The sequence below is a fragment of the Engystomops pustulosus genome, chromosome 8, assembly GCF_040894005.1.
Source record: "Engystomops pustulosus chromosome 8, aEngPut4.maternal, whole genome shotgun sequence".
Classification (NCBI taxonomy): domain Eukaryota; kingdom Metazoa; phylum Chordata; class Amphibia; order Anura; family Leptodactylidae; genus Engystomops; species Engystomops pustulosus.
The window spans coordinates 64,433,727-64,460,460 of NC_092418.1; the positions used below are offsets into that span (position 1 = coordinate 64,433,727).

The following is a 26,734-nucleotide window of genomic DNA, read 5'->3' on the forward strand; positions in this document are numbered from 1 at the left end:
ATTAGCTAGTCTGCTCTCCTTACAAAGTTAAACCATCACGGGAAATATTCTCTAGGCATGGAAAACTAATGTTTAGCCTCCAAAGAAGTTATATAATAACCGTTATAATCTGTACTAATTCATTTCTGAAAAAAATAGCTTCAAAGGTTTAGTTACGCTGGGGACACATGCAAAAGACTACAATTAGAGGAACGGAAACTCTTGTCACCCTGTCCGCAAATAAAATAGGGCTCTAGCAAAATTATGTGAGTGACCACATCATAAATACCTGTTGGCAAACCCTACACCAGGAATAGGTGAGGATGGTGTGCTGGTAACCAGGAACGGGAGAGTCCAGCTCTTTTAGAATAATCTGTACACAGCCATTTCCATGCACAAAACGTCTTATGTGGTGCACCATTGGGGTGTCACAGAATACACTGGGGCACTGATAGGACGGTCTGTAGAAGAGCACATCAATGAAAATATACATAGCGTAAAAGAGCAATCAGATTGCAAATTAAAGCAAATCTCTCAAATATATTTTCATAATTTTATCTCCATTTAAACGCGATTACAATTAAAATACAGAATCCTGTAAATAAAGGTAGGTAGTTCTACAGAGCACAGGAGTCGGCAGACATCTTGGAAAGTCCAAATGGTGGAGTAAGTGTGGGGGAGATGCAATATAACCCATTCAGTAAGAAAAAAAAGTCATCATTAAGAAGGGAAAATATTGAGAAAAAGGCCAGCGGAGGTATGCATCAATAGATGTGCAAGAGGAATTTATTTGACAGGTTTTTAAAGCTTTGTGCTAATGCATTTATCAGGTGGTGTGTGACTTTTGGATGGTAGCTGCACCATGCTTGATTCAAAGTCCAGAATATGTATCCTAAGCGCCAACAAAAAGACTCAAAAGCGTGAGGTCGACTGAATGCGGTTTTGTTAGAGGACCTGTGACCATAAAAGAATGCTCGGCACTAGCACTGCCCCAGACGTAGCAGTGTTAATCTTCGATAAATATAGCAAGCATTGCAGTGACTTACCCCGAGAACCCGGGCTTATAGCAGCATATTCATGAGCGGGCGGTCCGAGGTGCTGCTTCTTCCCCAGACAGCCCCTACCATGCCATAGGCCAGTGGTGACTACAAGGCTTCATGCGGCAGTCACCACCAGTCCTAGTCCTGCCCCCTCATAAATACGCCAGACTGCTGTAAGCTCGGTACTGCGTTCTCAGGGTATGGCACTGCAGTGTTCGCTAGCTTAATCAGAAGGTTCCGATAAAGCTAACAGTTTAACACCGCTACATCTGGGGGAGCAATGGGAGCTGCTTACTTAAAGAAAACCTATAAAAAGGTAGAACGGGTGGTAGGTGGATGTATGGGACGTGAGGATAGCCCTTTTTAGAGTTAATCCTCACGTCCCCGTTATCTTTTTAAAACTTGAATACACTAATATGTAAATTTTATTAAGCGGCTACTGGGGCGTGGAGTAGCCTGACATGAGGCTACACGTCTACTCCACGCTCCAGTAGCCCCTTTTCTCCTCCTACCCTGACATCTTTGGCGCATATCTTCGTAGCTGCGCGCCCTTGTCCGGCTGCGCTGCAACTGCTCCGAAGCTGGAGCTACTACGCACGCACAGAACTCTGGCTTCTTGGGACGAGGACGCGCAGTGCCGAAGATGTCTGGGTAGGTGAAGAAAAGAGGCTACTGGGGTCTGGAGTAGCCGTGACGTGTAGCCTCATGTCAGGCTACTCCACTCCCCAGTAGCCGCTCAAGAAAATGTACATATTAGGGTATTAAAGTTTTAAAAAGATAGCAGGGACGTGAGGATTAGCTCTAAAAAGGGCTATCCTCACGTCCCATACATCAACCTACCACCCGTTATACCTTTATAGGTAGAATCGTGGTGGTAGGTTCCCTTTAAGTCACTTCAGAGCATTTTTTTTATGGTGATAGGTCTTCATGTGCCATATTCTTTAAGCAACATATGACATTTTAATAAATTGGTCCACACCAATAATAAAAAGTCAAAATTAATCCTTAAGTGAATTTTCTAATAAATATGCACATGCATGTCACTATCCTGTTCTAGTGAGATAAAGAATCTATTTAAGGCCAAACACACAATCACCAGTCCATCGGTCTTAACAATGTGTCTGATCAACAAAGTGGATGGTATTTATACAAAATTAAACACCATGGGTATAAAAAAAAAAATAAATAATGCTTGTTGTATCAGTAAATTCATCGCTATACAGCCTGCAATATAATACACAAGAAATAGAAATGGATATGTACACAGGGCATTTCATGGTGAGTGAGATTATCTGAGACGGCCACATAATGTGGCTGCCGCATCTACTGGTGTCTTGGAGTGAAACACCCAAGATAGTTATATTCATGTATGTGGAGAGAGAGGAAAAAAAACCCCAAAAAACACAACAGGGAAATCGATGTTCAGCCTCAAAAAAATGTAGTCTTGATGTGAGAATAAAGAAATCTTTATTTGGATGTTAAAATGAGGGAGAACGTGTTTCGGAAACTAACCATTCTTTTCATCAGGTTCAAAATGGGGATGTACCAAATTGTCAGCACAACGATGCTTAGCAAAGAGAGAATTAGCTTTGCAGTGTTAAAGTTACACTTAGTTTGCCTGCAAGAGCATTGTGTATAGAAGCGGTTATTTCCATTTTTGTTAAAAAAAAAAATCTAACTCTTATACCCAAGTGTATAAAAGAAATAAACGTACATACTTACCTTCTGGCACACCCCGCGGCTAATCTTCTTTCTAGTCTTCGACTGTAACAGAGCAAGCAAAGATGTGACTGTGATCTTTACCCGCACACATCTCATGACATCAGCAACAGCACTGCGTCATAGTGTGCACAGGCAGAGGGCATGGTCGCATTTCTGCCCGTTCGGTTCCGTTTTTTCATTCAAGGGGCCGCTGCGGCTAATTTCATTAGTGGGGGAGGCCTCTGCGGTTCATTTAATTAGTGGGGGAGGCTGCTGTTTACGGTTCATTTCATTAGTGGGGGAGGCTGCTGTTTGCGGTTCATTTCATTAGTGGGGGAGGCTGCTGTTTGCGGTTCATTTCATTAGTGGGGGAGGCTGCTGTTTGCGGTTCATTTCATTAGTGGGGGAGGCTGCTGTTTGCGGTTCATTTCATTAGTGGGGGAGGCCGCTGTTTGCGGTTCATTTCATTAGTGGGGGAGGCCGCTGTTTGCGGTTCATTTCATTAGTGGGGGAGGCCGCTGCGGTTCATATCATTAGTGGGGGAGGCCGCTGCGGTTCATATCATTAGTGGGGGAGGCCGCTGCGGTTCATATCATTAGTGGGGGAGGCCGCTGCGGTTCATATCATTAGTGGGGGAGGCCGCTGCGGTTCATATCATTAGTGGGGGAGGCCGCTGCGGTTCATATCATTAGTGGGGGAGGCCGCTGCGGTTCATATCATTAGTGGGGGAGGCCGCTGCGGTTCATATCATTAGTGGGGGAGGCCGCTGCGGTTCATATCATTAGTGGGGGAGGCCGCTGCGGTTCATATCATTAGTGGGGGAGGCCGCTGCGGTTCATATGACACCAAACACTAGTCATGTTTACGAGAGGTGTTGTTCTAGAAGAAAAAAATCCATCCATTTGGAAATCAGCTATTCTAGGCCTGCATCACAAATATTTCCCCAATGTGCGGCAGCGGGTATGAGAAGAGGATTCATAGGATAATAAAATTATAAGCTCACCTGAAACAGTATCTTTCAAGGAAAACCCCCAAAGTCAGGTCGTTCTTACCATAAAACTCCATTGTAACAATCCTGTATATAACACAAAAAAAAAAAAAATTATTAAACTGTCCAATGGTGTGGTGTAAATCTCTGACACAAACCTATGCCTGCTAATCATAATTTAATCTGCTGAGGGCCCACGCTGTAACCTAATAATGGACTCCATACATACATCAGCGGCCCTTATTTGGAGGCTGGTAGAGTCTCCTTGATTTCCTTGTGGATGATGAATAATTTTATCTGGTAACCCAAGGATCCCCAGTCTAATACTGGTAGCATAGTATAGTATAGTACACAGTACAACTCATGGCAATTCTAGAATGATGTGTATGCAACCTAAAACCTAATGTACATGCCCCTTACCAATCAAAAATACAGATACATTAATGCCAAAGCAGAGCATGGGCAGTTCTGTTGTAGCATAAAGCAGCCGTTTAGGTCAGAAAAGAGACACTGCAATTAAGGCTATGTGCAACCACTACATGTATCCTCAGACTTCACTAAAAATTTAACAAGGGACCGTATGTTGGAGGGGAAGATTGTTTTAAAATGGAGGGGACTGGATGCAGGATGTACATGGAGGCAATAAGCATATTGCAGGTCATACTGATATAGGGAGGGATTTATCACGTGCTGGCGCCAGTAAAGTATGCTACATATCCAATATGGCTAGGGTTGTGGCGAGCCATATCTCAGAGTGGCAGAGGTAATATACAGTGATGGCAGTTAGGCACAACATTGCTATGGTAACAGAGCAGAACAGTATGTGAAATCATCACTAGGAGCAATGCATGAGAGGAAGGAGCCATTACTCAGAACTGAGGGTTCAAGGGAGTTGTAGTGTCTTGTGTCGGCCATCTTTGATATAAAACTGCACACTTTAGAAAGCCTATAAAACAATGACATTGAGTTTTGTTGTATTCATTCATTTACAGCATTATGGTTTTTTGTATCATAGATTCATAATCCCGGAAAACCCGTTGCACCAACTACAACCTTATTGTGCTGCGGGGGTGTATGGAGAGAGCTCAAGGACTCTGGGTGTGGGCATCAGCTGTATATTGGCAGTGATCGTGGCAGTTAACCTGTTAAGTGCCGAGGTCAAATATAGTGCCCAAGTATCTGAATAGCCACTTTTTCTCCATTTTTCCATCCATAAATATTTGAATAAAAAATGATCAAATGTCACATAGGTCCCAAATTGATATAAATTAAAGCATCAGAATTTCCAGCAAAAAATTACACCTTACATAGATGCACACATCGAAGTATGAAAGTGTTATTGGCCTCAGAATTTGACAAACTGCAATATTTTTGTACAAATGATTTAAATGTGATATAAATGTGGTATCCCTGTTATTGTACTGAATAAAGAATAAAAGAGGAGGTGTCATTTGGAGCGCAAAAAAAAAAAAAAATCCATAAAGAGAGCCCACAAGAAAACGCAGCAAATTTTGTTTTGTCAATTTCATCGCACTTGGAATTTTTTCCAGCATTCCAGTATATTGCATAAAATATTAAATTGTGCCTCTAAAAAGTATATATGTGCCACATGTATAACAAGCCCTCACACATAGAAGATTATAAATAAAATAGACCGCACTAGACCAGTAAAAGAACCTCCTCGCTGGGAAGTGTTGCAATGGTTATACCGTGCGTCAACCAATGCAAAGAAAATCATTTAATACCTCTTCTAAGAAGAAAACCATGCACAACTTCATTCTGTTGAACCAATCTAAATAAAGACAACAGACGATAGCTAAGACTTTCACGCAAATCTAGTTCTTTGAGCATTTTCCTTTTAAATATACACCCCACTCAAGTCTAATGATGTTATTGACTTTTTAAACAAACTCTGGATCCATCTCCCTGCTATTACAACCAAATATAACAGCTTTAATATGCATTGCTTTTTAAACAATCCAGAATCTGCCCTACCTCCCACATCATATGTAGCAGATTGGCCTCTGGGCTGGAACAATGAGGGCAGTTGGAATCTGAACAGACCCCTATTCTGTGAAGCTAACTCAGGATTTTTCTATACAGGCAGTCCCCGGGTTACATACAAGATAGGGTCTGTAGGTTTGTTCTTAAGTTGAATTTGTATTTAAGTCGGAACTGTATATTTTATCATTGTAATCCCAGCCAGAACTTTTTTGGTCTCTGTGACAATTAGATTTTAAAAATGTTGGGTTGTCATAATAATGAAGATGAACAATAAAGCTTCTTTACAGACAACTTTGATAACTGTTATAGCTGTTTATTGTAGCCTAGGACTAAAGTACAATAAATTACCAATATCCGTTTGCAACTAGGGGTCGTATGTAAGTCGAGGGATTAACAAAGGGACAATCTCCAAAATTTCCTCCCACTGATCATCCGTCAATGCACCCACAACTGGGTGGCCCTTTACGTATTCCTCCAAAAGCCGGCTATAAACTACAGATATTACACCCTTACTTTTACCATCAGACACAAACTATAACAGGTAGTTGGATGTGCAGGTAACTGGTGCTTCCCTCATCATTGTGTCATAAGCATGCCTAAACTGAAGATACTTGTGAAATTGTGTATGTGGAATATCAAAGCTCTCTCTCAGTTGGTCAAAAGATTTTAGGTCCCCGTCATTAAGAACCTGTGACAATGACCAGATTCCTTTTCATTCCCACTGTGCAAAACCCTCCAGTTCAAATATTTCCATAAGTTTTGGATTATTCCATAATGTTAGATAAGCACTGCATCCCTCAATACCAAGACAACTCTACTCGTGTCTGGCAGCGTATCCCACCAGTGGCTGCTGGTATCCCCACTACAACTACCGCAATAGGGGGAGCCCTAGCTGTCATGCTGTCTACCAGTTTCCCATTCAGACTCCCATGCTCAGGATGTTTAGCCCATCCCCTTAAATGCTGGGCCTGGGCCGTAAGAAAATAAATCCATGGGTTAGGTATTGCCAGTCCTCCCTTGTCTTTATCTCTCTGTAAGGTTTCCATTTTTTATTCTAGGATAGGATTTTTTCCATAGAAGGCCTCTGAAGATACCCTGTATTTTAACAAAAATACTGAGTGGCAACCATATAGGTGTATTGATTAACACATAATAACTGTGGCATGAGCACCATCTTAATAAGATTACCTTTGCCCACCGCAGAAAGCGGCAGTTGGCACCATACATTTACCTTACCCCTACATTTGTCGAAGAGGGGCAGCAGATTGTCCTCCACTTAATCTTACTGGCGAGGGGATACCACTGTACTTAAATACTCGAATTTGTCTACTACTTTGTAGACCGGAGAGGACATAGATAGGGGTGTCATTGGCAATATCACAGACTTCTCCCAGTTTATTTTAAGTCCTGACTGTTCCCCAAATGACCAGATAAGGTCCATACCTGGACATATGGACACATAGACATTTCCCAAACATAGGAGCATGTTGTCCGCATATAAAGAAATTCTCTCCTCTGCATTACCCAGGGGGAGGCCCCTAATTACTGGTGAGGTACAATCAGGCAGGCCAGGGGTTCTCACCCCAAGCCTCTATTGAAAGGCATACCCAAAGGGCAATTCTTGAGAGCGAGAAGGAATAACACTCTCCTTCCCGATTTTGTATCATCTTCTAAAGAATTGCACCAGAGATTTCGTCAACGAGGATATCCGGAGGGGGTCCTAAATAAAGCTTTCCATCATGCTTTAAGCACCAATAGAACGGACCTATTACATCCTCGTCCCAGAGACAATACTGATTCTCAGACTCGTATTATCGGGACATATGATGCTGGACATCAATTGGTTCGCGAGACTCTCCAATTATTTTGGGGTATACTCAAACGAGACTCAGATATTGGGGATTTAATTGGAGATGCTCCTCAGATTACCTTCCGTAGGGGTAGAAATCTGGGCGATAGCTTGGTTCATAGCCATCTATTGCCAAGCAATAAATCTACCTGGCTTCCGAAACCCCCACCAGGCACTTTTAAATGCAAAAGATGCCAAAATTGTAAGTTCATCCAAGAGGGAACAACCTTTCAGAGTTCAAATACTGGCAAATTATTCCCCATCAAGAAATTCATCTCTTGTAGAAGTACGGGAGTTGTTTATCTTCTAACCTGCATATGTTCTACTCAATATGTTGGAAAAACCATCCGTGAGCTGAGAACACGAATAGGGGAACATGTCAGAGATATTGTCAATAAACAAGATTCTCCGGTTGCCAGGCATGTTTGGGAATGTCACCAGGGACATCCCGAGGTGATCAGCTTCCAGGGCATAGAAAGCGTTAACCCTCTCAACAGGGGGGGCGACTTTGACAGACTAGTCTGTCAAAGAGAATCCCGCTGGATTTTTACCCTGGACACAGTTAAACCACGGGGTCTTAATGACTATATCCCATATGCCTGTTTTATATAGGTACAATACCCTATATCTTCTCAATGCACATGTATCCATGTAACTGCCCCAAAATGTCCCTACTTACTGTCACAGAAGACACAATCTCCGATACCTCAGCACCATTCGTTATCATTTCCTCCACCTTTTTGTCTGCCAATTACTTCGAAATCCTGATGCATTCCATCTCCATGGAAACCGCACATGACTCCGATCATGTGACTATGGTCGTGCGATCATGTGATGCGCCCCAGTGACGTTGTCACTTGGAGGCGTGTGCATGCTCAGTCACGTGCCTCCCCGCAGTGGGATGTCTTACAGGGAGTCATACGGAGCGGCAGTATTCAAAAGCCGGGTGACTCCGGTTTAGGACTCCATGTAAGTAGCTACATAGTAGCAACAGGATGATGACTTGTTCATCAACCATGAGCCGGGTTTTCGATCTGCCCCCCGGTGGTTCCCCGGGAAGGGGTGGAGACTACCCCATAAAACCCCGGGCATTAAACGGCCGCGTTACGGCCTGCTACAATGCCGTGGGGGGAAATGCTGCGGGTGTAAACAAAAATCAGGTTGCACCTTTAAAGCACCAATTTAGCACCTCTGAGGACGCATCCTAAGACAAAATCAGGGATGCAGAAACGCGTTAGGTGCGACGCTAACTAACACAACATATAGGCTTGCCGATCATCAGTGCCGCCTATGTTATGCCTGGTCTAAAGCAACAAACGAATTGTGTTGTATGTTAGACCATTTGTGGCTTGCATACAGGGACAGTGCAAAATAATAAAACACTATCAACACACTGTACCCCTGTAGGACCATATATACTAGTCCAACTTGCTGGCCAACGCCTGAATAAAGTATATTATACAAGACTAGTCAGATACAATTTTAAATTAATTCCAATAAAGATTAATTATATATTTTTTAACGTTCTAGTCAGGCAGAAAATTTTGATAATTAATTCATTAGGACGAAACCTTGATAATATCAGTGTGTATTCATACCAAGGCCAGGGGTTCTATGGCAATTGAGAACAGGAGGGGAGATGGGGGCAACCCAGCCTTGTGCCCCTCCCCAACCCAAACGGCTCCGATAGGCCCCCCATTCGCCCTAATTCTGCCTTTGGGATCAAAACTGTTTTAGCTTCCCTCATCGAACACGGCAAGCAGCTCATCTCTAAAGCCTCCTGATATACCTTTAAAAGATGTGGCTTATGCAGTTTTTACAGCTCTGCTGGTAACCCCATTGCCACCTGGTGCCTTATCATTAGCCATTTCACCTAAAGCGTCTTCCAATTCCCCCATGGTGATCTGTCCCTCTAATCTGTCTCTATCTTCCGTTGTCAAAGCCGGTAATGAAACTGACGACACATAATCCTCTAAACGTCCCCCTGCAGTGGTCAGTTGTGACCTATAAAAGGTCCTTATAATAAACATATAGTCTATCAATAATATCACTATCTGTGGTCAAAAGCGTACAGTCTATGGATTGCAAATTAGTACTGTGGGTGGGGGGGGGGGGGGCGATTGTGACCTAATAATAGTTGCCAACAGTTGTCTGGTGCTCTCCCCCTCAATAAAAAAAAAAACCTCTGCTTGGTAAAAAAAAAATGGTTATTCTTTGTCATGAGCCAAATATGGTCTGAGTAATGCGACTAACCACTTTTGCTCATTGTCAACTGTCGGGTCAGAGAAATACTTCTGTTCTGCTACAGTAGTCGCCCCAGGCCAGCGATTCAGTAACATCCGACCTGATCCTTTTATTTCTGCATATTTTATGGAAATAGTGGTCGCCCAGGGTTCGTTTTATAAATTCCCAGGCCGCCCCAGGAGGCAGTGTTGGTATTAATTTGGAGGAATTCTTCAATGATCCCCAACGTTCCTCCTTCCCCCTCCACTAACTGTAACCAAAATGGATGCAGTCTCCACAGTACACCACTACTCGTAGGCAATACATGCAACTTCAGCGAAACCTGTGTATAGTTCTATATACTGTAGGTTCTCAAAGCCAATGGCTAAGTCAATTGTCAAAAGTGACCTGTGGGAGCTAGAATAACAGCAAAATTGTTTTACAGATGGATTTTGCTCCCGCCATATGTCTTGCAGTCCACTTTCCTGTAGAATTTTAGCTAAGTTCGTAACAGGAGCATTTGGAGCAATGGATCCTATATGGTACTTGTCTAAATAAGGCTGTAAATAGTTATTAAAGTAACCAAGCATTAATAATGGAACACCGGGAAATGCAGCCACAAAGGGCAATACCCTTTTAGGATTTCACAAGAAAAAAGGTGGGGGGTATATATACATAGCAATCAGCATTTCTTCGGTTCCATAGAGGGAGCAACGGAGACAGACAAAACGACCATCCTGGTTTATCAAACTGGCATGGCAAATATATGGTATGGCCTGGTGAATCAAAACACTCACCCCTCTGGCATGGGTAGATTAAGTAAACAATATATATCTAAATAGTCACTGGTTGTGTACCCCAAAAACACATGATAACACATCATAAAAACCTACATAAATACAGTAGGTGATAGTACAGTAGCAAAAAATATAACAAAATATATGAATAATGAATGAATTGCTATTTTCAGTTTTTGTATTTTATTGTGCATGCATATATGTTTTATTGCGAATGTACCCAACTGTCACCTATTTATGGAGGTTTATATGATAACAGAGGTTTTTAGGGTACACAACCAGTGACTATTCAGAAATATATTGTTTATATTTTGGTACAGCAATTTATTTTACTCATTTTCTGTGGTTACTAATAAATTTAGGTTGGTTCAACAGAATGAAGTGCATGGTTTTCTTCATAGATGAGGTATTAAATGAAGCCCTCACACATCCCTGTAATCATAAAAATAAAAAAGTTATAGCTTTTGGAGGAGGGGAGTAAAAAACAGAAACCTAAAGTGAAAAGGAGTCTTAAAAGGGTTAAGTAAAATGATAATTGTAAGGTAACAGACAGATTATTAGGGCATTCAGGTAGGCGCATTCTAACAAAAAACTATACTATATTCTTTTTTTTGCAATACAATACACAATACATATTAATTACATGTTACCTTAGCCAAACTCTGAATACAAATAAATCAATATGCATCAATATATCAATATCAAGCATTTAATTCCCCTCCCCCCACCCATGGAAAACTCGCAGAGAAAAACAAAAAGGAAAAAAAAACTCAACCTAGCGTTCTATAATGCCAAGCTCAACATACCTCTTTAAAATCTGATTTTATTAATCCATTCTCCCACAAATATCAGCCGATATCAGTAAATCAATTCTCCCCTCACACTCCAGAGCTGTCGGTGCCTCACTCGATTCTGGTTACCTTACAATTCTATATTATTATACAAAGAACAAACAACAATATTCTTCTCTACAGTAGCTCTCTGCGCTATCATGAACACCCATTGTGGCAATGCAGTAGGGGGCAGTACACAGGGCATTAAATGATCAATTACAAAACCCCAACATATCCCCACCACTCACTGATCCTTACCATGGACTAACACAGGCACTAGGGGCATTGCTGGATTGGGCACTAGAGCTGCTGAACAGAACACAAAGCCTTTGGTGGTTCAAAACGCTGAGGCAGTCAATCTGCAAATAAAATAAATGTAAGAATTAGACAAATACTGTATACTATATGCTTCCCCCTTCAGGGCCTGGGGATCCGGTTCATTTTGCTATTGCCATATAAGTGCTTGTTGGTTGCAGGCGGAGCGGTATTTTGCAATGGCACCGCTTTGGGATAGCTTTTGAACTAATTTGTTTAACATTTATTAACTCTGGAGGCGGATTTGGAAAAACAGCATAAATGCCAAGTTTAATTTAAATTCTAAAAGTACTAGATGAAAGCAAGTTGTAAATGTGTTTTTTTTTTTTTTCCTGATTAGGCGTAATTAAAAACAATTTATGGAAAAAATATTTCAATACAAGTGTACTGCAAGAGCCATAACATTGTTAATTTTCTAGAAATGTAACTGTATTTTCTGTCCGGTCACATTAGGTAAGAATTATTAATTATTATTTATTCTTTTTATTATTTTTTTTAAAATGGCAAAATCAATAAATAAAGTAAAAGCAGTTAAACATCCCTGTGCATTACTGCATCATTCTTAATTGTTTAACTGCCTGGTTAGTTTCTTTACTGCAGAAATCCTACAACTGCTGTGTTCCTGTAGCTAAAGAGTGTCAGCACCCTGATTGTGGGTTGCTCACTTCATCATGCAGGAATCTATAATCTCAGTGAGAAGGGACACCATGAGTTTACGGCAGTTTTGTCACTGTGCAGACTGACGTAAATTTTTTATTGTAAAATACACATGTATTTCCTATAAAACCTGAATTCATTCCCACTTTGTTAAAAATCATATAATGAAGGATCGGTCTCCCCTAATATAGTAAATAATTGCAATCCATTCTGGATCAACTTTTCTTAAAGCCACATGTTGTGGAATTTCTTGAAGTTCGCTGTGTAAGTTACCAGTTGGGGGTTGTCAGTCGAATCAGCGGAATCACTGACACCAAATGGTAATGCCCACTTAGCTAACATTTTAGAAAACAGCACAACATAGTGTTACAAGAAAAGAAGTTACAAAATTGTTATTTTGTTGTGTGGCTGAGGAAGCTCTTATTTTGCCGAATTTTCTCCTAAAAACAATGACAAGAAATAAATGATTCAACTAGTTTTTAGAGAAAACTTAAAGGGGTATTCTCATCTGGGCATTCACATTCAGTTGCATTAATCTGCCATATATAAACATTTCTTCAATTAAGTGTTATTAAAAAAAATTTTCCTCTGTGAAGATAATTTCTCATAAATGTAGTCCCTGGAAATGGCCATCTCTGCTGGAGGGATTGCACAAAGAAACATACGTTTTTTGTATATGAAATGTCTGGGAGTTACTGCAGGTCCCACAGCCGTCCTGTGGTAATGAATGCTGAATCCAGGGGGTCAGGCAGGACTCAATAGCGCATGTCTGGCCACTGCTGCCAGAGTGTGACGTGGTCGTATCCGAGGAAGCCATCTCGTTTCTAAGCGACTACATGGCTACATTTATGAGAAATTATCTTCACACAGGAACATTTTTTTTAATAACATCCAATTGAAGAAATGTTTATATATGGAAGATTCATGAAACTGAATGTGAATGCCCAGACGAGAATACCCCTTTAAGTCGATATGATCATATGTGTATCAAGGCTTGAAAATTCAAGAACCCTTATGCTGAAATGTTAAGAAATAATAAACGTTCCCCTTTATACACAAGAAATTATGTTGGCCTTAGATCACACCACCATCAATGTTTTCTATAATAATATTACTTGATAAGGATGAGAGTCATAGTAACTCATAGGAAATGGACCCCAAATGGTTCTCTAAACTTGTAATCACAGAAGGCTCTGTTCTGCCATGTTTCTGTTACTGTACAGGAAAAAATAATTTCTTATGATCTGTAATAAATTAAAAATCCATCTGCATATATGAAGCTGTAATTGAACAGATTGTAAACCACAGCACTTCCCTTTCCCATCAGAAACCATTTTAACAGCAGTGTAATCTGAGCCTCACAAATAATAAAACTTACCTTGGAGTTCCAAGACATCTCATTTTGACTCACTCCTTTCTCATCGTCAGAGTCATACTTGGTTTCATGTTTATTCAGGAGACCATTTGGTGTCTCCTTGGTTTGTACAAATGGATCAACATCCTTTTGTCTTATTCTGCCACCTCGGGCCCGATAGTCTGCTAGGATTCTAGCCAGATTCTGGCTGTCTCCCAAGTGCTCTGCAATTCTGGTGCTAAGAAGCACATGGGATGGAAGAACTTCAATAGTTTTACCCTGATCACTTCCATTAACTCCTTGCAAATTAGACAATTCACGCAAAAGCTGTTTTTTCCTCCGACTTTCAACTTCTTTTATTTCTTTGTTTAGTAGTGGCGATATATAGACTTGCTCTGGAAAATAATCCCTTGTGGGACACTTCATCCCTTTCTCCGTCAAGAGAAAAGGTTCCTTGAATGAAACAATAGGAGAAATACACAAAATGACATCTTTGAGCTCCTGTTTAAAGGCAATGGAGTGAACTTTAAGCCTGTCATCAGTGGATGTGACCTCTTCAGTTATGTACATCCCAGTATCATCTTGCAGTGGATCACGGAAGAGTCGAAGTTCATTTTTAGGCTCTTTTTCTTCCTCTTCAAATTTCTGTGACACTTCATCATCTTTAGAGATACCAGGTATGAGACACATTTGTGTGAAAAGCTCAGGTTCAATGGAGACTGAAGACAGTAGAGATGAATTTGATAAAAGTATGGGATGGTCCTGTTGTGCTGAAGATGATGTTTCAGAACTTTTACTGTCAAACTCCCCCATCTCCTCTAAGCAAGACCTCTGCTCTATGAACTCCAAGTCCTCAGAAGACTGAGACTCCGAGATAACATGTAAACGATCCGAAGAGCTGTCAGATTCCCAGTTTATAACACTGCACTCCTCTCCATTAAAGAGATCCTTCTGACTTCCATATCCTTCGTGGCCCTCAATAAGGGAACGGAAAGAGCTGCTTTTAGCTAGTGTTGGTGGCATGGCAAACTCATCCATAAGAAAGGAAATTTCCAACTGGGAATGATAAGCTGCATAGACCATAAAGATTATGATGTCTTTCACACGAGCCAGCTCATATTCTGATGCTCCACTGAGCTTTATAGTACAACCCAGGTTCTGTGGACATCCTTCAAAGAACATCAGCGTTTTAGATTCATCTGGTAACAAAAAAAAAAAATATATATATACAAAACAATAACAAAACAATCAATTTCTTTCATATTTAACAAACTGTACTCTCCATTCAGTTCTAACCATAAATATTTCCACAGAATCAAATATAGGTAGTATTGTATGGAGTTTCCTCAACAATACATATTACTATGGTAGTAATCAAACTTAGTTATCAGATCAAAAGCGGAACTTCATTTAGGCGTTATGTGTGGGTCCCCGAGGGGCCCAAGGCCGCCCATACCCGGGCCCTATAGGAATATCTGCCATGAGTCTTTATAAAAATATAAAAAACAAACAAAAAAAAAAAAAACACAAAACATTTCATTAATAGGAGGGATGATCTCTGCTGTGGACATTCTGTAAACGTAGGCCCTGCTGTAGCAGGACTCTGTTATGGACATTTCATTAACCCCTTAACGACCAGGCATTTTTTGGTTTCTGCATTTTCATTTTTCGCTCCCCACCTTCAAAAATCCATACCGTATTTTACCATCTAGGTTCATATATAAGGCGCACTGGAGTATAAGGCGCAGGATCAAATGCAGTACCTAAAAATGACCAGCAAGTGGCAGACCTGTGCACAGTTCTAGCCAGCTACACTTCCCGGGAAACATGTCTTCAGTGTGTCAGAGAGCTCCGATCTCAGAGGTATGGCTGCTGGGGGTTAATGCAGGGTGATGCAGCAGGGGTTAAGTGGTCTCCCTCTGCCCCTTCTACTTCCCTCCTCAGCCAGGGTGTTATTCCTGTGGGGTTCCCTGTGGCTCCTTCACTTTCCCCTGTTACAGGGCTGTCGGGTATGGGGGATTGTTTACTGATGATGATGACGTTTGCCTCGTGGTCGGCACTATGCCAGCTCCGGTTTCTCCCTGCTAGGGGAGGGCAGGATGGGCACAATGTTAGTTGCGGTGCCAGGGCACTTCAGGAGCTAGGGACCCTGTATACTGTATGGGAAGGTGCAGGAAATTTCTGGGGATGGAGCTATTAAACACTGGTAAATGTACAGTACATCTTGTCTGTAGTACATTTCTGTATAAGTTCATATATAAGGCGCACTGGCCTATAAGGCGCACCTTTGATTTCTGAGAAAATGAAAAGATTTTTTTTACCGAAAAATACGGTAACTTTTTTTATTTTTCCATGTAAAGAGCTATATGCAAGATTGTTTTCTGATTAACAAACTGCACTTCATAGTGACAGTATTTGATATTCCATGCTATGTACTGGGAGGTAGTCAAATTGGTGACAAAATGCATTTGCACCGTTTCCTTGTGGGCTTGGATTTTACGGCTTTCACTGTGCACCTAAATGACATGTCTACTTTATTCTTTGAGTCGTTAGTATTACAGGGATAACAGATGTACCGTATATACTCGAGTATAAGCCGACCCGAGTATAAGCCGAGACCCCTAATTTTACCACCAAAAACTTATTGACTCGAGTATAAGCCAAGGGTGTAGTATACAGCCCGCCCCATATAGCGTACAGCCAGCCCGCCTCATATAGCGTACAGCCAGCCCGCCCCATATAGCCAGCCCCATATAGCATACAGCCAGCCAGTCAGCCCCATATAGCATACAGCCAGCCAGTCAGCCCCATATAGCATACAGCCAGCCAGCCAGCCCCATATAGCATACAACCAGCCAGCCCCATATAGCATACAGCCAGCCAGCCCCATATAGCATACAGCCAGCCAGCCCCATATAGCATACAGCCAGCCAGCCAGCCCCATATAGCATACAGCCAGCCCCATATAGCATACAGCCAGCCCGCCCCATATAGCATACAGCCAGCCCGCCCCATATAGCATACAGCCAGCCCGCCCCATATAGCATACAGCCAGCCCGCCCCATATAGCATACAGCCTGCCGGCCCCATATAGCATACAGCCTGCCGGCCCCATATAGCATACAGCCTGCCGGCCCCATATAGCATACAGCCTGCCGGCCTCATATAGCATACAGCCTGCCGGCCCCATATAGCATACAGCCTGCCGGCCCCATATAGCATACAGCCTGCCGGCCCCATATAGCATACAGCCTGCCGGCCCCATATAGCATACAGCCTGCCGGCCCCATATAGCATACAGCCTGCCGGCCCCATATAGCATACAGCCTGCCGGCCCCATATAGCATACAGCCTGCCGGCCCCATATAGCATACAGCCTGCCGGCCCCATATAGCATACAGCCTGCCGGCCCCATATAGCATACAGCCTGCCGGCCCCATATAGCATACAGCCTGCCGGCCCCATATAGCATACAGCCTGCCGGCCCCATATAGCATACAGCCTGCCGGCCCCATATAGCATACAGCCTGCCGGCCCCATATAGCATACAGCCTGCCGGCCCCATATAGCATACAGCCTGCCGGCCCCATATAGCATACAGCCTGCCGACCCCATATAGCATACAGCCTGCCGGCCCCATATAGCATACAGCCAGCCGGCCCCATATAGCATACAGCCAGCCGGCCCCATATACATACAGCCAGCCGGCCCCATATAGCATACAGCCAGCCAGCCCCATATAGCATACAGCCAGCCGGCCCCATATAGCATACAGCCAGCCGGCCCCATATAGCATACAGCCAGCCGGCCCCATATACATACAGCCAGCCAGCCCCATATAGCATACAGCCAGCCAGCCCCATATAGAATACAGCCAGCCAGCCCCATATAGAATACAGCCAGCCAGCCCCATATAGAATACAGCCAGCCCCATATAGAATACAGCCAGCCCCATATAGAATACAGCCAGCCAGCCCCATATAGAATACAGCCAGCCAGCCCCCTTATGTATACAGCCAGCTGAATCATAGTGAGCTCCGGCGGGGAGATCGCATGGACGCGACTCCGCCAACAAGAGAAGAAAGAAGACAGAAGCCACCGCCAAGGATCAGGGTAGAGTATCGCCGGAAGTTGAATATTAAGTTTATTTTTTTAATGTGCTTAACGTCAAGTTCAGGATCAGGAGCCGCCGCTGGGGATCCGGGCACCGGAGGGCGAGTATTACATTTTTTTTTTTAATCGACTCATGTATAAAAATGTGCTGAAAAACTCGGCTTATACACGAGTATACATGCCGCAGACCGGCGCGCTGCGATCGTCGAGGGAAGTATCACTGTGATCGCAGCGCGCGGGCACTGCTCAGCATACGATGCAGTGTCCACAAGACCCATAACAAAGCTCCTTTCACACTATTAGTATAAAGCAGCATGTAAGGGGCTTTGTCATTGGCTGAGTGCACTGGAGTCTGCACATGTTTCATTAGTTTGTGCGGCTGCCAGACTTCAGCCACACACGCTTCTCTGCTCCACAGTACTGCAGAACCAGGTAAAAAAAAGCCATTTGCCAGCTCCCATCCTGCTACTATCACCTGGCCCTTTACTGTCCCCCAGTCCAAGCAAATCCTGCTGCACACTGCTGTATGGCACAAGCTGCCTTCCTTCCTCCCCTCCCCCAGACAAGCTGCCGCCGTCATGTCCCTACAGCCACGGGAGGTGATATACTGGAGGTCGGGGTAAAGGACAAGTGTGCAGAGCTGCATCCGTCGTCCTGCTTCTACCCCTCCCTCAGACACTGAGCCCAGCATCAGCGATCATCATGGCAGAGGAGCAACAACAAGTTGTGCAGAAGCACCCTCAGCTGCCCAAGCACCCTCAGCTGCCCCAAGCACCCTCAGCTGCCCCAAGCACCCTCAGCTGCCCCAAGCACCCTCAGCTGCCCCAAGCACCCTCAGCTGCCCCAAGCACCCTCAGCTGCCCCAAGCACCCTCAGCTGCCCCAAGCACCCTCAGCTGCCCTCCTCGTCACCAGGGGCACTGCCAGCTACGATGACAGGACTGCAGGGCACAGAGGCCAATGCATTGCAATAGAAAATCAAGAACTCCATCTGGTAAGCTGCAGAGCCCTGTGTCCTGTCATTTATCTAGCATGTTATTTCTGCCATCCTCCCTTACAAGTGACTGACATATAAGGGACAAATGTAAAATGAGAAATACTATAGTCATGAGGCTGGAGTACTACAAGTACCAGCTCATATGCTGAGTATATGAGCTGGCACTTGTACTCTGGCCTCATAGCCATAGTACTTATCATTGTACACCTTATTTTTGTTGGTGGTGTGCCCCAGGATTTTCGAAGTATAAAAAGTGTGCCGCGGCTCAAAAAAGGTTGAAATTCACTGCCCTAGGGTACTTTAACACTACATTATCTGATTGATCCTACCATATACTGCAACATAAGAGTATGACAAAATCGCATATTGTAATATATGGTGGTAAACGAGACTCGAGGAATTTGTGTGACTCAAGTCTGACATAACAATGGATCTCTGCTCCCCGATGATGTCACGGGGAGCGACGATCCGAGCCTTGAAACTCTTTAGTGCCGCTGGCAGCTTTGGTCTGCCGGCGATTGGTATGTGTTCAGCCCGTGAGCCCTCTCCAATCATCCGCAGCTGGCGCGTAAAGTACTACTGCGTCAAGCGTTGGTAAGGGGTTAAAGGGGGGCTCTGTTGTGGACATTTACTTAATGAGGTTCATCATTAAATTACAATAGTACAAGATTAAGGATACATAGGATATAGACTATATAAAGGATAGGTTGGTTTGGACACTAGGAGAGCCCTAGTTGTGTGAACAGCCCATGGGACACTTAATCCGCCACTGTGTAGAGTAGTGTTTAATTGTGAAATTAACAAAAAATTTACAGTTAAAAAAATGGATTAAAAAGCAAGAAGCTGAAACTTTCTTTTGGTGCAAATTTCCAATTTATTTGAAATACAAAGTAAATTTTCTTTAGAAAGCAGCACAACTCTAGGCTTTTTCTGGTACTGTGGCTCTCTATTTTACCAGTGGTAAATATTGGACAAAAAGCTGGGCTGGACAAAACAGCGCATCATTGAGCTTATCCTGTGGATGATAATAATAATAATAATTCTTTATATAGCGCCCACAGATTACGCAGTGCTGCACTGTGCTTGCCAAATCGGTCCCTTTCCCAATGGGGCTCACAATCTAATCAACCTATCAGTATGTTTTGGAGTGTGGGAGGAAACCGGAGGACCCGGAAGAAACATACAAACTCTTTGCAGATGTTGACCCTGGGACTTGGACCCATGTCCCCAGTGCTCCAAGGCACCATGACTGTGGTCATGGTGCGGCATGGCACATGCACTGCATCTCACCTCACCATGAGCAAAGCAATTCATAAAGCAGGCCCTATTCTTGTCTATATTATGGAGCGGCCGCTCAGTTACTATGTGCTCACCTACCCAATTCCACTACTGCACCCTGTATTGCCGTGATGTTCTTTCAATATTTATTTTCAAACAAATATTCATTCAAACGAACACAAAGTGCTTAAAACAGACATTGGCTTCACTACAGCAGTTTGATGACATACTGATGGCTATTAGTGCCATGTTGCCTGCTGTGCCAGCTGATCTGCCTTAATTGAAAGCTACCATTGTTTGTTATTTGGTTTGCTCCCATATCCCTTAACTTTTTTAGCATTAATTCCTTCTTTTTACGCCTTTTTGCTTTTCAATTAAGAAGAAGAAGTAAAATAGGTTTCAGTTTCAAAATATATTAGGATCCGTGGGCGATGTAAACAGAATTACTTTTAAACTACATAATGGCACAAATTTATTATTCTTCATGCGCCGGTATTCTAGCGAAGTTAGCACATAAATACATGTGCAAACTGCTTACACATGTATTTATGTAGTGTTTGTGCCCAACATAATTATGGCATCCGATATAATTGTGGCGGCTCGGATGCCGGTTGTACTGAGGGCATCAGAGAAAAAAAAAGACTTGTGCTCTCAATTCTTGAGTGTTTGACGCGTGCAGAATGCGCCAGATTAATGAAAATTGTGCGCCTGTCTTCATTAATCTGGCGCATTTATTCTCGGAATTAGTGTAATTAATATTCAAAAGGGTGATTAAAATATAAACTAAAAATAGGTAATTACAGTGTTTCCCCTAAAATAAATCTTTTATTAATTTTTGCCCCTAAAGAGGAACGAAGTCTTATTTTCAGGGGATGTCTTATTTTTACAAGACCATAAATTTTAACACAAAAAAGCTGGGAAAAACTATTGACTCGAGTATAAGCGGAGGGTGAGAAATGCAATTGTCAAAGCCTCCAGCCAGTATATACGAGCCCCTGTAACTCAGTATATAGCCAGAAGCCCATGACCCCCAATATATAGCCAGCCCCTGCAGGCCTGCCAGGCCCAGCCCCCCCCGGTATATAGCCTTCCAGCCCCCCTAGTATATACACTGCAAACCCCACACAGCATATAGCCCGCCCATCATTCCCAGTATATAGCCGGCCAGCCCCTGCCCCGAGTATGCAAAAATTAAACACTGTGCTCACCTTTCTGACGCCCTCGCAGGTACTCTTCGTGCTTTGAATGCTCCAGTGCCTCTTCCGGTCCGTTGACTCCACTTTGGGTCGTTCAGCTCTCTTCAGGTCTTTGCACTCAGCCGCTTTCAGACGTCATTGTTTGTGAGCCGCCAGCATTGCAAGGGGACACGAAGATTAGCCCAAGAGGAGTGGAAGGACCTAAGGGCACCAGAGCATCGGAAGCACAAAGCGGACCTGAGGGGGCGTCGGAAAGGAGAGTACAGGGTTAAATTATTTTTATTGACTCGAGTACAAGCAGAGTTAGGATTTTTCAGCTCAATTTTTGTGCTGAAAAACTCGGATTATACTCGTGTATATACGGTATATTAACCCCTTCCTGACATTTGACATAATAGTACTCCATGGTAGGAGGTGTGTTGCCGCATTTTCCTGTACTATTACGTCAAGATTCTGGCCCCAGCTACTTTCAGCCAGAAGCTGGGGGTGTCGGCTGTATATCATAGCTGTCACCTGCCTCTAACACCCGTGTTTGGGGATTCCTCCAAGCGCGGGTGTTAACCCCTTACATTCCGCTGTCATGCTTGACCGTGGCGTGTAAGGGCCATTTTACGTGATAAATATCAAGAGTTAAACCCTTTTTTCACACACAAATACACATTTATAATCAAAACATGAACCTACTGTGAGGCAGCGGAAACACTTGCATATAGAACTTGCTACAGGTCCCAAGACGTGGTTTTGTCAACAGTTGGTCCATAGACATTACTAAGTCTCCTTGTGTCATTCTACTGACTCGATCTAAAACTTGCTAGAGAAAAGAAAGGAAAGATATTGTTGCCTTACTAGTTATCGCTCTGGACATAATTTCTATATGAAGATTTTAATAAATAACAGTTCAACATCTGGGGCCCAAGAGAAAAACATTGATAAATAGATTTCATGTATATAAATCAAAAATAGATTTATAATGGAAGAATAAAAAACCCTGTTCTTCTCGTGTAACATTTGTCATACATCCAATACTTTACAACACCTGGGCCTGGGAACATGAAATGTATGTAAAGCAAACCAGAACTTATAGTATATATGAACACAATTCTTAATCATTAAAATTCATCCCATTGCCCTATTTACAAAAACCAAGCACATTGACATGCAGTAAAAAAATAAAAAGTGGCTCAATTAGTGAAACTAAGCTTGGTACTTTTACAAGATGCCACAGTTGAACTGTTTATTGGTAGTTTTCCAAAGTAGAAGCATTTATTATCTATTAATTCTATTATGTACCTTCCCGTCCCATCACAGTGTGTCCCAAGCTTCATTTCTCATATCTCTTTGCATGGCTGCATTTCTGTAAAAAAAATATGCTTATAAGATATCCAAATTAGCCTGTAAGCACCATCAGGGCCGTGGCAGTCGCATTCTGAGAGATGGTAAGATTTTAAAAAAGACCCAATGACATCCCCAGCTTTCAGAATATATGCCATTATATTACAGTGGAGCCTGATGGAGCATCTGCAGAGCACCACAGGCTAATTTGCATATTTTTTTTACAGAAATGCAGCAATGAAAAGATATAAGAAATTAAGCTCTGGCCCCAGGGGGACGGGATGAGGAGGTGTGTAATAGTCATGCGTAATCTGATACTAGATGTCCTTTAAGAACTTCTGAAGCTCAGCGATGAGTAAAGTACTATGCCTCCCAACGTTGGAGTTCATTTTCAGGGGTTGCCTTGATCTAGGGAAGGAAACTTTGAAGTGAGTCTATGCTAGCCTTATGTTTTAAATACATTGTGATTTCCAACACAATTTTATTTTTTCTGCTCATCCTTTTCCTCAGAAATTCCAAATTTGATCCATATACTCCTGAGGCAATTTTCCTCTATATGAATTCTGGAAGACCAATTCATTCAGTAGACTAAAGCCAGTTAACACCTCTGATTTTTCAGAAGTTTGTGAACCATAAACTTACAGGTAAGTTGTAATGAAAAGGTTTGCACCTGTTATGGTTTTGGCTTTTTTTTTAGTTCGGTGAAAAACAATGAAAGATTTGAGGAACAGGCCATTACAGACAATTTAAGGGTAGTGATAACTCTTTTAATTTTATATTCTTAGTGTTCCGTTAGGCCCAGAAATATAGTTACATGACTTAATGTACGGATTGCTAAACCTCCTTAGGCCACGCATGCTTTGATTTAGACGTCAGCTTTGGAAAAAGGAGAAGGTTATTAAATGGCTTTTTATGAAGAAAATAAATATGCTTTTCCTAAAGAAAATCTATCAGTAAGTTTAAATTAAAGAAAGTCTTTGAGAAGCCTATACGCTCTCCCACCTTGAATTTATAGCCCATATTGAAGACAGTAGGAAGGCTTCTGTTACTCATACACAGTGATACATATTTCATAAGGAGGTTTCCATTTTTAGCCCAGCAGAATAAAGCCATATCTCACTGCCAACAGCTAATGCTTATATCCAAATACATTACTGACATAGTAACAACAATCGTTCTGCATCAATCATTCCAGCTTAGCTTTACTGTGTACTACATACCGGTTTAACATTAATAACCAAAGTTATTCCATGTTCTAACAGCATATCTTGAGCTATCCTGGACACTGTCTTTTCCACCAAGACCAGTGTTGGTCGAACATCAACAATCCTCTGAACATAGTTCTTCAAAAACTCCCTCTCCTGAAAGAACAAAAGATGATAGCATCAAAACAAGAACTTCTAGAATGCTATTTTAAAGTATAAAGTAACGGTGAACAGAGAGAAGGAATATTAATAGATAAGACAGAAACTTAAGAAAAAAAAAGAAAACAATGTGCTTGTCACTACATTGGGGGACACAGGACCTCAGTGGGCTATACTCCCACCACAGGACTTAAGCTGATTGGCTTTGTGCAACAGCAATATCAAAAATATAAAATAAACTCAAAAGAAAGATGGAAACTAAATTTACATAAACCTTTAAATTTACATAAAACAGAATTAAAGTAACATTTACAGTACGGACAAAAATCCCAATTTCTTTTTCTAACATTGGGGGACACAGTACCTTAAGGGAGGGGAACATGACGCCATGCACACAACCTAGTGCACAGCTGCCTAAAGCACCGTAAGCCCCAGGCAGAGAATTAATCTGATAGAACTTGTTGTAGTCAATCAGGATCTGATTATCTGACACTAACCTGAACAACAATAGGATCAATGCATGTAAACTTTGTCTCTTCTCGGTACAAATATTCAATGGAGCATTTTAACAGCAGAATTTTGGGGCTTTTAATGCTGGAATTCATCTGCAACAAAACACAGAAAATGACCACAAGTAGGAGAATGACAACTGTACAAGCAGCAGGACAAAAATGACCATACCTTTTTGTGGGCAATGTTTTTGGTGCAGACAAAACCATTGACCACCAAGGAGTCTGCTTTCTTTCCACCAGGGATCTACACAGGAAAAATAAAAATGTCACAAGATAATTATGCATATCCTAAAAAGCAGAATAAGATGTGGAGAATGAAAGACATTGGCAGCATTTATGTCTATGAATAAGAAAAAACTAGACTACCAAATCGGAAAGCGGAATCTAAGAATACAAGGAGAAACACAGAGGACTGCTCTACCTACCATATAATAATAATTATTATTATTCCATTATTTATATAGTGCACACAGATTATGCAGCCCTACACAGAGCTTGAACTGCAGATTGATTTTAGGGGTTCTGTTGAGGTCTGGGGATACGAGTAAGTGGAGAAACAACACAATTTTCTAAGATAAATTTATTACAGAATTTAGTTTAAAAAAATTCTTACAACTTGTGTTTTTCCGTTATATACATATAGGAAACATAATTTCATCAAACAATGAACCACTTATTCCAAAACTAAAAGCTGTAAGCAAGTAACAGAAGATGCTCCTGCTCCCACTGTTTGCTAGTCTGCAGCACATTTCGTATATTGACGAAACATATAGAGAACTATTATGGATCTGCCACATACATTGGCTACATAATGACTGAGATTGACTCCTGACAATTGTCTTACAGCCAGACAAGGGACAATGGGGACATGGCTAAGCTTCAGGGACACCAAGGACACATTAATATATTTCTGAGTTATTATAAACAGGCATAAAAAGATGAATAGAGGAGGAGAATGTATTCTTAAATACGTTTAGTATTTCTTTCATGTACTGACCCACAGTAAATAAAAATTCTTGAGCAACTTGCATATATCCAGTAACCACATTTATTAACTATTTATTAACTTTCTGTAACTTGTCTGACAAAGCTATGTGTCAGATAATGTGCCAAAATGCATGACAAGACTGTACCTACAAGTTTTAACTTAAATATATCTGACATATTCAGCACAACCGCTGAACCTGTAGGGAGATTCAAATTATCAATTTTAGATTAGTACAAAATAGATAAACCAAAACCTTACACTAGATGACATTTTATATAAATATTCCCTGTCGTTAACACTGCCTATAGTAGCTACAAAATGTTCTACTACATATATTCACATACTTTTTTAATGTGGATATACTGCCGAATGTCCATATCATCATCACTTTTGACATCAGGTCGGACAGTCTGCACCACCTGACATACTACTGGCACAATGACATCTCGCCATGATAGGGATAGAGACTCATTATACAGCAGCTGCTGTAAAAGGGACATCATGTGATTGTGGTTGGCAGACCTGAAAGAAAATAAGACAAAACTGCAACTTCACTCCATGCATCATAGTAAATAAGGTTTAAAAAAAAAAAAAAAAAAAAAAACATGTAGGACCATTAAGGCCAACCTCTACTCCTGCAGTGCTGATACAGAGGAAGCCAAAAACCCTATAGGCCATAGCAGGGAAAACTATGGACAATATAAATCCATGAATGCCCCAATAACAAAATGTAGTAATTCCTAGAACACATAATATTTTTTAGTTTGCAAGAAAGGCATCTAAGCCAGGTAAACCAGAATACTCCTTACAAGAGTCTTTCCATTGCCTGTTTTTCTCCATTTTCTTCTCGCAGCTGATCCAAGGTGTTATGGTGCCAGCCCAGTGGAGTAAAAGGAAGATCTTTCGATTTCTCCTCCACACGTCTATTAAACAGACTCTCTAGGATTTAAGGGATACAGTGAGTAAACTCAATTCTTCCACACAGGAATTGTACTTCTACCCTATATAACTTTAATATCTGAAAGGAAGGGGGGTGGGTGTCCAGTATTATTTTTTCTGCTGGGGGGGGGGGGGGTCAAGTATCATTTTTTCTGCTGGGGGGGGGGGTCAAGTATCATTTTTTCTGCTGGAGACGGGGTCCAGTATTATTTTTCTGCAGTGGGGTGTACCCAGTATTATTTGTCTGCTGTGGGGGGTATCCAGTATTATTTGTCT

General features: G+C 42.0%; 1 protein-coding gene and 1 long non-coding RNA gene across 6 annotated transcripts in view; one reads left to right on the plus strand and one right to left on the minus strand.

The window, feature by feature from the left end:
• LOC140075308 (uncharacterized) overlaps positions 1 to 26,471 on the plus strand; it is a 53,739-nt gene extending 27,268 nt beyond the window's left edge. The window contains exons 2-3 of the long non-coding RNA XR_011849392.1: positions 23,166 to 23,299; positions 26,373 to 26,471. This is a non-coding gene — a long non-coding RNA (uncharacterized lncRNA). The remainder of the gene's footprint in view (positions 1 to 23,165; positions 23,300 to 26,372) is intronic.
• PIKFYVE (phosphoinositide kinase, FYVE-type zinc finger containing) overlaps positions 1 to 26,734 on the minus strand; it is a 125,618-nt gene that overhangs the window by 75,510 nt on the left and 23,374 nt on the right. For all 5 annotated transcript variants that reach the window (XM_072121005.1, XM_072121002.1, XM_072121003.1 and 2 more), the window contains 10 exons: positions 26,329 to 26,458; positions 25,864 to 26,041; positions 24,701 to 24,775; positions 24,517 to 24,624; positions 23,876 to 24,016; positions 22,008 to 22,134; positions 13,765 to 14,939; positions 11,673 to 11,773; positions 3,724 to 3,795; positions 269 to 440 (listed from right to left, as the gene is read on the minus strand). In XM_072121005.1, the coding sequence (XP_071977106.1) occupies positions 269 to 440; positions 3,724 to 3,795; positions 11,673 to 11,773; positions 13,765 to 14,939; positions 22,008 to 22,134; positions 23,876 to 24,016; positions 24,517 to 24,624; positions 24,701 to 24,775; positions 25,864 to 26,041; positions 26,329 to 26,458 (2,279 nt within the window). The remainder of the gene's footprint in view (positions 1 to 268; positions 441 to 3,723; positions 3,796 to 11,672; positions 11,774 to 13,764; positions 14,940 to 22,007; positions 22,135 to 23,875; positions 24,017 to 24,516; positions 24,625 to 24,700; positions 24,776 to 25,863; positions 26,042 to 26,328; positions 26,459 to 26,734) is intronic.